Source organism: Falco peregrinus, chromosome 4 (genome assembly GCF_023634155.1).
Source record: "Falco peregrinus isolate bFalPer1 chromosome 4, bFalPer1.pri, whole genome shotgun sequence".
NCBI lineage: Eukaryota > Metazoa > Chordata > Aves > Falconiformes > Falconidae > Falco > Falco peregrinus.
In genome coordinates this window covers 107376671-107390395 of record NC_073724.1, presented here as the reverse complement: position 1 = coordinate 107390395, position 13725 = coordinate 107376671, and the positions used below count along the sequence as shown (strand labels likewise).

At 41.1% G+C, this 13725-nt stretch overlaps 1 protein-coding gene across 1 annotated transcript in view; it reads left to right on the top strand.

Moving 5' to 3' along the window:
- ARHGAP42 (Rho GTPase activating protein 42) overlaps positions 1-6332 on the top strand; it is a 162143-nt gene extending 155811 nt beyond the window's left edge. The window contains exons 23-24 of the mRNA XM_005230550.4: positions 595-674; positions 913-6332. Of these exons, the coding sequence (XP_005230607.1) occupies positions 595-674; positions 913-1001 (169 nt within the window). The 3' untranslated portion in view covers positions 1002-6332. The remainder of the gene's footprint in view (positions 1-594; positions 675-912) is intronic.
- The last annotated feature ends 7393 nt before the right edge of the window (positions 6333-13725 follow it).

Genomic DNA, 13725 nt, shown 5'->3' with positions numbered 1-13725 from the left:
CAGACATCTAAATGTAGGTGGCTGAAGCTGAAACCCACTCTAGACACTTAATTTAAATCTCCCTTGCTTCAGTTTAAATCTATTTAAGTCCTTTTTGCAGTAAGCCTGGAGAACAGATTACTCCTTTTTGTCTCGTATTTATCTTTTGCATACTATTTTCTTCTGTAGACTGGTCCACAGTGGTTTTGCACAAGTCATGTTTTTAGACCTTTAATGACTCAGTGATCACTTTTGAATTATCTCCGGGCAGTCGGTCACTTGTTTCAAGTAATACACTTAGTTCAGTACTCATTGGAATTACTACTTCAACTAGAACAAAGGAATAATTTTAGTAGTTAAAAGTTATGTTCCTGTTTAAACCTCTAAGTAGGATGTTGGTCTCTTTTCGCCAATAACATGGTTTTTAACTCCAGTAAGCTTGGAGCTATTATCTGCTATAAGTCTGTTCCTCTGAGCTGTTGTGTAATTGGTCATTATCATTCTGCATTTGAGCAGCTGGTTATTCCTGCACTTCCCAGGTTTTAATTTCTTTTTTTATATATATGGTTTTCCTTGTTATCTCATTTATTGCAAGACTGTATTTTTTTCTTTCAGACAAGCAAAAGCCATGTATTCCTGTAAGGCTGAGCACAGTCATGAGCTGTCTTTCCCACAGGGGGCAATATTTTCCAATGGTAAGTTATGTTTTACATTGTCTTTTTAAGTAGAAAAAAATAATATATATATAAAAATTGAACCATATTTATAAAATGAGAGTGTAATTCCATTTTCAACTCTCAATCTTTGCCCTGATCTTTCAATTGCTGTTGAATAAATACTATGTAAATAAAGAAATTAACCATGTATAGGATCTTGAACACTGTTAATTAATTGTAAATATGTTTTCTTTTTGTCTGGCTGTTTTTTTTGCAGTGTATCCATCAGTGGAACCAGGCTGGTTAAAAGCAACTTATGAAGGCAAAACAGGACTCGTTCCTGAGAATTATGTTGTCTTCCTCTAGTAATCTTTAGTGGACAGCAATATCTTCATGGTATCCATGGTAACAAATAATAAGCACTACGATTTTTATCTGACACAGATATGGGATCAGCCCGTTAGCTGAGTGGTAGATTTCCTTCAGATACTGCAGCTGCAGGTTACACATCTCCCTATCAATGGAACAGAATGTAATGAAACAGTTAATAGTTTCTGTACTGAAGATGGTACTGTTTAAATAACTTCCATTGTTTGCAAAAGGTTGTTCTGTTCTTCTTCTATGGGTAAGGAACACCAGAGCAATAAAATCAAAAAAGTTGCTTTTTAGCTGCAGGCTTTCAGGTCCTGGGATGTTGCTCACAGAAGTGTGAAATTTAGAGGCAGTGCACTCTGAAATTTCTTGCATTCTGTGTTTTTTAATATGGAAAATTGTATTCTTTTTATAATGTAAGTAATGCTTCTATTGTGATCTGAATTATCCCTTAGAAAACTTGATTCTAAAATTAGTCCTAATCATTTCAAATAAGAAATGAGTTTTCCATAAGTCAGAAGTTAGAACTTCTGTTAGTCATTGAGATTACAATATGGTATAGAATTTTTTCAACTGATAATAAAATCAGTTTATACACTGCCTGAGCAGTAAGTGCTCATTCAAAATGTGATGTTCAATGAATGTTTCATTAAAATACTTCTTAGATTTGCTTTCTTCTTTGTGTATAGATAATATTAATAACTTTCATTTCTATTATACCTGTCATCTGGAAGATATTGGCAGTGTACCTCAGAACATGCGTAGAAAACAAGGAGATGCTGAACCTGGAATGATTGGTAGTCATGTGAAGTGACCAGTGAAAAACAGCAGTATGTTTTGAAACCTGAGATAAATTGTAACCGAGTCCTTTTACAACTTTTTTCCATTGCAAATAATACAAATGGCCTGTGAAGTAGCTGATTGTATAAGCTATGAATGCTGAAAGCTCCATGTAGCAATAAAACTATTTAGTATTATTTCTCCTGACTTCTGCTAAACTATTTGATAAAGATTTCTCTCCTTCCATAGAATAAAAAAGCCAGCCTTACTTTTCAAAGGTTTTGTAAAGATCCATTGATTGTTCCTGGTAGGACTGAAAAAAAAAACAACCCACCACCAAAACCTACAAGCTGAAAAAGAAACCTCAAAAACATAAGCAGTTTTCTCAATCTGAGCATCTTTCTTGCACACCTTGAGGGAAAACACACTCTGCTTGCTTGGCTACTTACCATGCCCAATTGAAAACGAAGATATTTAAGCTCCATATTAGTAATTCTTCAGCATTAGTGCTACAGAAAGAATTCACTGTTTCATAGACCTGATTAGGCTTAATTTCATAGACGTATCAAGGCTTAGTTCTTTTTTCAGTAGCAGAAACCAACATATAAATCTTCTGTTGATTTCTAAGTTGTACGCTACTTCCAGAAATTTTAAGGAAGAACTTCTGTCAGGACTAAAAATGTCAGTAATCTTTTAGTTGTTTGTTTTTTTCTTTCCATAGCCTTTTTCTTTTTTAAATTAGAAAGTAAGATTTATTGCCAACATAAACAAGCACATCAGAACCTTCTTTATTTGCATGGAGTGCATGACTTCTGCAGATCAATTCTGTGTTGGAATTCAGGCTGGTAGCAAAAGCCTGCAGGATCCTTCTCCTCACCCATTAGTCTCGAGTGATGATCAGGGAAGGAGAGAGGCTGGAAGAGCATCCTCCCAGAAATGGTCTAGCTTTTCAGAGGGGGACTCTGTGTAAGACTGACTGCAGCCAGTTGAGGACAGACCCCTAGAATTAGTGACTGAGTGATCTGGGTTCGTTCTTCACTCTAAACAGTTTCATTAAGCCCCAAATCATGTTTCACTTCACCTTAAGTCCAGACTCTGTTCAGTGCATTGTGATGAAGGGTTTGTTGCAGATGTTGTCATGGGCAGTAAAGCAGACATGTGTGTGCTTATCTAATTTGCCCAGAGCAGATGTGAAAGGAAGTGAAGAGAAGGTCTTTTCTCACCAGGCTGAGCCTTTCTTAGTTTTAAGGCAAGCCAGGTTTTCCTAGCGTAAGCTACGCCTGAAACTGCTGTTGCCCTGAGAAGATCAACATGGTTTTGGCTGTGGTTTTGCTGTATTTCACAATCCAAGAGCTGCAGGCTTTCAAAAGGCTTACCTCTGGTGACCTTCCCAGGAGAAGTGCTGCTGCAGGCAAAAAGGAGCAGAAAGGGAGACAGAGCTTTGAGCAAACGCTGGAGGCGCAGCACATGTCCCACCCAGGCAGAGAAATGCAGCAGTCCGAGGAAAAATCCCAACTTCTATCTATTGCACCAGGGTCAGTGGCAAACTGACCTGCGTTGAACATCCTTTGATGACCTCTTATACCTCTTAGGAACAATTTAATTGTGAAATTCTTGAGGAGCAATGAAATAGAAAATGCTTGCTCTTACTTGGCACTTCTTTAGCCTGGTTTAAAAAAAAGGGGGGGGGAAAGCTAACCTTAGGCAATCTCACAGCCAGTGTATATAGCTGGATATTCTCCAGTATTGTGTTTTGAAACCAGCTGATCTGACTGCAAGCTAGAGGACTCAAAGACACCAAGTCCGTTAAAAACTTTGTAAACATGAAGTTCAGTTACAGATTAAGTATACCCTGTAAGTGCTGAGGGAAAGATTGTGGAAAGACCTGGAGGAATCCTGGCAGAGGAGGGGTGATCTGACTGTTCCCATGCATTCGTCTCACATTAGACACAAAATTGAATTGCAGAAGACAGCTTCATAAGAAACTGGATCTCATTTATCCTGCTGCTTGCAAAACTAAACTGTATTTTCCCCTGAGCCTTTGCATTTTTTCAGGCCCTTCTTCTGAACTAGCCATGATGATCACATAAATAACTTTAAAGTAGCTTAGTTTTAAAATGGCATTTCCATCTGAAAAAAGGTTATGCCCATTCTTAGTTAGAGTTAACCACTCACTCTCAACGAGTAGGGTTTTTCATTTTTTGAAATATTTTATGGGTTTTCTTTTCCTTTCTTCTGTGGTACATAATGCACTTTTTGTATAATCTCACTTCTGGGTTGTAGATACTTTCCTGCACCCACAGCTCTTCCCTGACTTTCTAAGAGGGAGTTTTATGTCTACAAGAAGCTGTAAAATGAACTGGAAAGTTAAGTAACGAGGTGTTCAAAGACTGAAATGGAGGGGAGGGCAGCACCAAAGCTTATCTAATGATGGTACTCTCAGGCCTGACCAGAAATCCCTTCTGATAATTGCAAAGGATCAGAAATCCATATAACATTTAAATGAAGATATAATATCTTGAAAGTGCCTTACCAGAAAATTCGGCAAGCTGAACTAAATTAGTTCATAGTATTGATTTACTGTTTTTTATGAAACTCAGATTCACTCTACAAGCGAAGGTTGCGCAATTTTTTAAATTATTATTATTATTATTATTATTATCCGCTTTAAAAGGATGCAGCATTTTTTTTCCAAATATCACTGTAGAACTCAAGGTAGATGACGTGTTGCAATTGCTGTTTGTCTTGTGGAAATAATGTCTGTACCCAAACTTATGTAATTGTCTGTGTTTTTTCTTTGTTAAACCTTTTGATACATGTTGCAGCACAACATGAATCAAATTAATAGTGTGAAGAACTGATATATTGTATGATAAATACATAAAGTATATTAATATTTTATATTCACGCTTTTTATTAATGTTAAAGGTGAAAAATTATTTTGGTGTAATTCCTATGAGTTCAGTATTAAAAAGTCCTTGCCATATTTTGGCATTTAGAGTTATATGTAACAAAACTCTTAAATTAAACCATAGCTATCACTTATGTCCCTAACTAATCTCTAAAGTTAGTTGTTCAATTATTTCTGGGAAAAAAAGATGCACGTATTTGCTGACTAGCGCTATTCAATGATAGTAGTAGTAACTTATTTTCCTTTTATATGTTTTCTGGTGCTGATCTCTATTCTTTGTCTGCAATTGGATTGAATCATAATGTGCCTTTAGGAAAGACATGTTAGGAGAGGAAATGTTGCAAAATTCAGCAGTCCAGAACAATAATTACAACAAAAAAAAGCGTTGTATGGCAGTAATTGGATTTCTTTTTGTTACATTTCTCCACTGGTCTATTATCTACTTAAGATAACATCAGAATAAATAATGAAACTAAAAAACATATTGCTCTTCATATTTCTTTTCCTAAGGCAGCGGTTTGTGCAATTTTGGATGGAGCAGCAAGGGGAGAAATCCCAGTAGGGGAGCACATCCTCCACACTGGGGTGGATCTTCTTCACTGATGGAAACTCTCAAAGCTCTAGTGAAGTCAATGACAGACCTTTGGGAATTTATAGTGATGGTTTGCTGGCAGAAGCCACCAGAAAGTAAATGCAATATTCTGTTAATGGAGTAATATATGATATGGCTTGGCATTATCCTTTCTTGCAGCAGAGTGCCCTATATGAATCATTCAGTTACCGGTGATCAAGTTACAGGCAATGTTCAGTCTTGCTTTTTGTGGTCACGCAGCCCTGACCGCTCCTGCTGCCACAGCCCTTCCAGTTACTGCTCATGCTAAAGTCAGACTGTTGATCAGGCTGTTTCAGCACAGATTAGGAGGTCTCTTTTTTGGGGGTAAGATTTTGCATGGGCTTTGGGATTTCACTTTGTTTTGTTTTAATAAGGTGCTTAATATCCAAACAGCTACTAATTCGATGTTGTAATTCAGTCACTGAAGATCATAGCATTGTGCTTCTTGTCCTGTATGTGGCAGTATTTAATAAACCATTGGATTATCCATGTTATTTTAAGTGTAAAGAATGGTGCTTGAAGACTGGGATGTCTCATCTGAAAGCTGTTCTGCATCTGAGCTTTTTGCAAGTGTTTTACCAGGAATTGTCATTAACGTTCTGGCACTAAAGACAGCACCATGATCTCAGCACTACAGGAGTTTATGTTATAACAAAGGGCAAAGCAGTTAACAGGGCACATGGATAGTCTCAATTTTCAATCATATTTATGACAATTTTGGAGGTATTAGAGTTTATAAGGGTTACTTTAGATACTATATGGTATTTTAATAGGAAAGTATATACAATCAATAACTATATATATATTTAATAAAGTCCTACTAAATTATCTTATTGAACTCTTTGTTTATTTTGTAGTGTGGTTTCAATAATTATCTGCACTCTGTATATATCTACATGTAAATAACTGGCATGACATGCATAAGCTGACTTGCAGACATAATTCTATGTTGTACTTTACACTGTATTTCAAAAATTTGAAAAAACAAATATTTTCAAAATAAAAAGCCTTTCTACACCAACTGGTTTCTTTATTATTTTTAAATTCGAGCTCCAGTTCAGCCTTTTCTTTTTTCAAAGTAATAACACCTTTGTGCTACTTCCATCCACACCTGCATTTTTGAATGATGTTTCACCGTTGAGGATGCTTTACATAGAGGACATTGCAATGGGCATGCGTATGAATAGTAGACAACCATGTATCACCTGCTGCCCTGGTCATGTGGAAATCTCCACAGATGTGCCTTCTGAGGAGAGGCACATATGAAAGCAAGAAGCACAACCCTGGTATATCAAAACATCACTGATGAAGGCTTTGCCTCTGAAAATTAGCGAGTGGGAGGGGGGTTGGTGACCCGATTCCAACAGCACTGCCTGTGAGGGAAGTAACATGAGTCAAGTGGTTTCTGCAAGTTCCCTCGCATCCCTTTCCCAGCATATCTCCAAGGGTTTTCACCTCAGGGACCTGCAGCTTGTCTAGCCCTTGAGAGGAAGTTATTTCCATCACCAGCCATGCCCGAGGCAAGGGGAGCTGTGAGGTGCCCTGCCTCGTCTCAGTCCTGACGGGTCTTTCCAAAATCCTAAGAGGCTTATATACCCCTGCAACAATCAGGCTTTATTGTGACATTAACTAAAAATAACTTCTTAAATCAGGAAGATCAAGCCAACCAGCTGATAAACTCTTTCCCTGTTCTACTGTGCGGTTGGGCTTGATAGCCCCAAAAACTGCTGCATCGGACCAAGGGGGGATGGGTCCCAGTCCCGCTGGCCTGGCTGCGGGCTGCCTGCCCAGGGCACACGTGGGCTGCCGCCGGCCTCACCTCGGCCTCCCCCGCGGGGCTGCCGGCCTCCCCCAGGGCACGTCAGCCTCACACGGGTGCTGCACCTGCAGCTCTGCTCAGGGGGACATCGGCTATCACTGAAAACAAAACAAATACCATGGCCATAAGTAAAGGTGAGGTAGCTGGAGAAGCAAACCAGCGCAGACCAGGGGGACAAAGCCTTTCCCTTGCGTCGCTTTCTAACAGCTAGGTGAACTCCTAGGTGAACCATACTTCATAGCTCTGCCCGTCCGAAGATTTTAGAGATACGGAGTCTGCTTCCAGGAGTCAAAGTCACCCGCAGCCTGTGGCCATCAAACACAACCTGTGCCTTGCAGCGTGGGGCCAGGGAGAAGGAAAGGCTCCCCTTGCCAGGGGCCGAGGGACGCAGCCAGCCTGGCAACGCTCTGCTGGAAAAACCTGAGGAGAGGGGCAGCAACAAAGGGGGTTAGAGCTCATCTGTAACTTGGTGTCCTTACTTAAAGCACACTGAACTACACCTGAGGTAGGGTGTAACAGTAACGAGGTAGGAAACACCTGTGACTGACCCTGTCACCACTCCTTCCCTGAGGTGCTCCCCGGCACCACAGGCACTGCCAGGGAGAAGGTGAGTGTGGGGGCCGGGAGGTGCCTCCCCTGCCCTCCTGATGGCTTCTGCCTGGTGGCTTGGCCCTGGGTCTGTCAGCCCCTGCCCCTGCCTGTGCCAGCCGGCACCGTGGTGGGTCTGGGCCAGAACCTATGGCTCGATTCGTCTCTGCTCCTGTTGAGGACCATGAAGGTGCATATTGAAGGCAGCTGCCGCCGCCCAGCTCTGCACAGTGAGTTGGCATTAGAGGATGTTAAGAACATGTGCATTCTGATAGTTTGCCAAAAATGATAGCTGGGTTTATGTTAAAAAAATGAAATGAAATGATTGTTTTTTCTACTAGAGCTTTCTGCCCTTTCCCATGGGGATACAGGCTCCTTGGCTTTCAAATCCTCTAATCTGCAGAAGTGACCAGTTTGGGGTCTAGACTATGCCCTAAAATAGAGCTCATCACACATTTTCCCAGCATCTATAGGGCCATTTTACTTGGCGTCACAAAATAACTAGGATTTTTCTCTATTTCTGGGAAACGTGGTCTGGCTTACTATATTTTTACATTTCAGTGAGCATTTAAATGTAAAAGGACTTAAATTCCTGTTAAACTAACACAGTATTGTGTTATCACCGAATTGAAAACCCAAGGGATGAGACACCTGTGTTCCTTACCAGAAAGTGTGACGTGAAATTTCAGTATTTGGTTGTGTTAAGGCACCTTACAGCACATGATTCTCATGTTTGGAAAAATGGATCACCTGCCCTGCAGGCTTTATTTCTTGATAAGCCTACAACATGGACGATTGAGCAAGTGACTTGTAGAAGAGTTGTGGTATAAAATGGCTGCTCACGAGAGCCACGACCGCGCAGAGCCCCTGCAGCGCTCAGCCGAGGGAAAGCAGGACGCAAGCGGGGCTCTGCCGCCGTGCTGGCTGTGCCCCCCGCGGAGCCACGCCGGCCATAGCCCCCTGCGCTCACACACAGCAGAAATTTCAGCGATCCAAAGAAACAGCCTAGGTGTAGACTGAGCAGGCTGCAAAGTCAGTTCACGTCCCAGTTGGGAACGTTTCTCTCGTTAACTGGGCGTGATTCATTCCTTCAAAACCAACCTGTCTTTCTAAGATGCACACTATGCTTATTAAATATGGTAAATAAGTTATTCGCACTTTTGTCTTCTAAAATCCTGTTTCACATTTTTAAAGCCTTTCCTATGCAATTTGTGTTAATCGCTGATACAGACAGAAAGCATTGAAAGATATTCTTGGCTTCTTTTGTAATGGTTGGCTGCTTTTCTATTGTATTTATGGCAACAAGCTCAAAAGCTGAACTAACCTAGAGCAAGCACCTTTGCCAAAGATCATGGTGTCCTTTTTTAGTGTAAACATGCAGCGATTCATGGGAACATTGAGTGACCTCCACAGCCGGTACAGAAAGGAGTCTTAATTCACTTGAAAGTACTTTGGTAATTGGAATACATCCTTCTGCCAGTATAATTGAGGAGCTGATTGGTTAGACTTAGCACGGGTGTATTTCATTTAAAATTACTGTTAATGTCTCTTGGGTGCCCTTAGAAGGGATTAGAGTCCCGCCTGAATGAAAAACATTAGCCATTTATTTTTGTTGGTAGTCATTGCTTTTGTCTTCTTACAAAAAAACACATCCAAAGGGAAACACGCAGCTTATCTGGATTTTGGGTATTTTTAAAATGGGATTTGAAATGGCATGCTTCATGCTACCACAGCCACAAGCTCCAATCCCACCAGCAGGCTGGGAGGGCTGGTGGGCTCAGCCCTTGGTGGACTCAGTGGGGTGGATGGAGGGCGTGCAGCATGTTCAGCAGAGCATGGCTCGGAGCTGGAGCTGTGGGCTCCAACCAAGCTCATCTGAGGGCTCTGTAGTCCAGACATGTCTGTGTGCTCACAGCACGGCTGGGGAAACATCAGCATACTCCATAAGCAGGTGAGATCACTGCACAGCGGGAAGCCCCTTAAGAAACCTTTCAGAGGGCCATTCACAGACCTGGGTGGAAGAAAGGTGTGAAACCTGAGCTTCATCAATCTATAGTGTTCCTCTAAATAAATTGGCCAGCATACAGGATGCAACTGATTCCTAGAATGAAACAAATGCTGTTTGCAAGGGCCTCACGAGAAGGTAACAAAGATTGGGGCTTCAGTGTGCCTGAGCCAGGAAGCTGAGCACAAAGCACTGGAAACAGAGGCTGTGAAAGCAGTGACGACTGCGAGTCCTGAATTACCACAAAACAAGTAGGATGCCTATCAGCAGGGAAAATCCACCAAAAAAACCCCATATCTGGGGGCTCTGGTGGCACCCTCCAGGGACATCTGAAGGAAGCGGGTAGATAGCAGAAGACATCAGAGAGCTTTAGGTGCAAAGAAATTTTGCTGGGTGGTGGTGATGCGAATATATCCTTACATAAAACCACAGCTTAAATAGTCATTTGAAGTTTGTTATTTTCTGCTGTTGCTGTTGGTTGAGGGATGCTTATGTTTAGTCCTGAAAAGCACCATTTCTCTTCTGTGATCATGACAAATTTGTGCTTGCCTTGGGTGAGAAAAAGGTCATGCTGCACATCGTCCTGCCTCCCCTGTTACAGGTTCAGTAGAAGGCCCTTCCTTGAGGAATTTTCAGGGAATGCCATACGAGTGTTTCACCCAGGTTCCAGCTGTGATTTGTGACACCATTTTGTTTTGGCACAGGTCCTTCTCTCTGCCCTCCCTATCCCCTTTTAGTTCAGACAAAACAAACAAGCACAATTACTCTTACCTTCAAAGCAATGAAGAACCAAGTTGTATGAAGAGGTTCAGGTTCTCCCACTGCTGAAGCCTTTCCTTAATAATTTTTTCTCATCTTTATTTAAATGATCCCTGGAAACATTTCCTGACTAAATGAACTGGGAAGCCAAATGTCCAGATATCTTTAAGTGCATCAGCACTTATCAGGTGAATATTGTTGTGGCTTTTTAGCTAACACAATTCGCTTTGCTGGGTAGGTTTTTTCCAGAGGAAAAATCAAGAAAATGTTTTTCTTTACCCAGATGTTATTTCTTTGCATCTTTCACAAACAGCTCCTCTCCTGAACACAACAGGAAAAAACAAGCTCCACTTTTCACAATTTCCAAGGCACTCATTCAGGTCAGCCTTCCCCTGTAGGATACGTCACATTTGAGTAAAACAGTGGTAACACAAAACCCATTGCAGCACAGAGGATGATTTAGGAAAGTGGATCTCCTCATAGCATCACCTCAGCCTTGGCTCAGATTGGTGCCTTCTCCAGTGTCACAGCATCTTCATTATTGACACATACAAAAATGATGGTTTCAGCTGAATTACTGCATGGCAGGATCTTTGACACCGCTTATTTGTTTCACTTAAATAATCGCCAACTAGCAGGGCTGGCTTCCCTGTGAGCAGCCAACAATTATTGCATGAACTCATTAGTCTGTTTAAATGGAAGTTCACATGTGCTGTGCAGAGACGCGTGGGTCTCTGTAGCATCTGTATCATTACAGAGCCTGAGATGTTACAATGAAAAAACATCTCATTTAGGCAGGCTGCTATTAGCTAAAGGTTGAAGCAAAAATTCGTTTCAAATAATGAGTAAACTCATTTTACTCTTTACACCCTTCCATTAACACATCTGTTAAAAAACAAAACAAAACACCCAAACCATTTTTCAGCAAGAGTTATGCATTAAGGCTGAATTTGGATGTAGCGTACACATCGGAAGTCATTCCACTCCATCCAGAGGAAGATCATTGCATAAATAATGAACTGTGGACTAAATAAAGGTACCAGTGCAGGCGTGCTCAACTGAATGCGTATTTAAGTAGGAGCACAGTCTTAAACTTTGACACCTTGTAGTTCTTCAGTGTCTCAAGAGCTCCTTAAGATTATTTTCTTCCGTGTGCTAGCTGCTAATAGAACTTCTAATTTAGAGAAGTCCATGTATTTTTTATTGACCACATGCTTTCCACTATTTTTTAATACTACATGGAATGTTTTAATACTAATTTGGAAAAAATCTTCCCTATAGTCAATCTCAGCCTTGTCAAACTGTTCCTAATGTGCACACGGAGTACTGATAATGTCTAAGAGATCAATTTGCAAGACCAAGGACATTCAGAAATCAAAACGAAACATCACTTTCAAGATGTACTGCGTTATGTAGAAGTAACATGAAAAAGTATCGTTGTTGGCATGGTTAATGCTTCTCTGAGAGCAAATTAACGCTGAAGTGCATCCTTAGCAAGGGGGTGACATCCAGACCACTGGACCAGACCTGAATTACCAGTGTTCCCTTAAAACAAGAGGGGAGAGAGGTGGTCTCTGCCACTGAAGAACACATCGTGCTGCCCAGCCATCCTGTGGGGCGCCTGTGCCCCTTGGCTGGGGTGCAAGTCCAGCTTCTTGCCCATTGCACAGCAGGTCAGAAGGCAGTGGGGTGGGAAGTGGGACATGTTAAGGATGAGGAATGGATCACCTGAATGATGGAGTCAGTTCCTCAAAGTGGTGATGTGCCCTGTTGGTGCAGTCAAGCAAAGGCTGCACCAGGCCTAGCCAACGACTCCGCTGTGCACTGGCAACAGGGAAGAGCCTTCTCCCCCGAGCCCGGGGACTGCAGGGTGGGTGGCATCCTGCAGTGTGCTGCATCTTACGCCTTGGGAGTCAGATCTGGCACACCCACGTTTGGCAGAGGAAAACTCCAGCTCTTGGTATGGACACAGCAGTGAGCTCACACAGAGCCTCTGTAAAATCTAGGGATGTATCACTCTCAAAACCTGGCTATAAAATACATATAAAGAAATCATTACCCAATGTGCAGGTTGCTGTGCTAGTTGTGTCTCTGCTCAGATATAACACAGCACAGTGCCACGGCCTCTGCTCCCACATCAGCACTTACTGTGTGTATTTATGCTGGGAGATCAGGAATACATTGTGATTTATTTTTCTGGGTTTTCTACACTAGCACTTTGACAGTTTCTAGTTTTTTATTAAAATCATTACCTTCCACATAAGTTAAAAATAAACATTATTGTCTCCCATTCTTTGAGCCTTGTAGAGAGTTTGAATTGAAAACAAAATGGGAAGTAATTCCCCACAACTACCACCACAATATAGGTTTAAATTCAACAAATAAGCATTGGGTGTTGTCTCTAACCTGGAGCTGCCAACGTGGCTCCACCAGCCTGGTACTGGCAACTGCAGATGCATGTCCTGTACAGCACGGTGCTGTTTGTAGCTTCACCTAGTGGTAACTGGAGACTTAAACACTTCTCATACTACTACAAAGTAAGCACATCTCTAATTTATTGGACATGACACACACATAGCTAGGCAACACCTTTACAAAAATACTCGAAAGCTGTTGTTTCAGATGTACAAATATATAGATGCAAGTTCCTCTTCACAAAATACAGAAATCTTATACAAGTCTGTTTTAAAAAAATAAAAATAGCAACAAACCATGAATCATGTTTATCGTGATCTTGAATGTTAAATACAGAAAAATACTATCATCAGTCCAAATATGTCTCAAACTTAAGGATTATTTGGCTTTCTACAGAATTTTCCATTGAGTATTACAAAGCCTCTACAAAGTACTAATGAATTACACTTCCAAGTAATCTTTGGGAAAGAAAGTGTATTGAAGTCAGGGGAGGGAGGGGAGAATAAACATTTTACAAACATGGGAACTGAGATGTAGAGATTGTGTGAAATTCAGAAACTGCAAGAGATCGTGCATTGCAAGAGTCCCCAGCCTGGTTTTTAACCCTTAGGTTGTGCTTTTTTCTGTTATGTAGTTTTTTCTTAAAATTAATGGCTGTCTTCAGGGAAAGCTTTAAGGATACTTTAAATGAAAATTTTCCCAAAGTAATATTTTCAGAATTTCAGAGGTTTGGATTTTTCTTGTCTTAATGTCAGATGTTTATAACCTTGTTTTGTGAGCAAATAGACATGACTTGTATTACAGAGCTTGAGAAAGCGTAGCCATTTC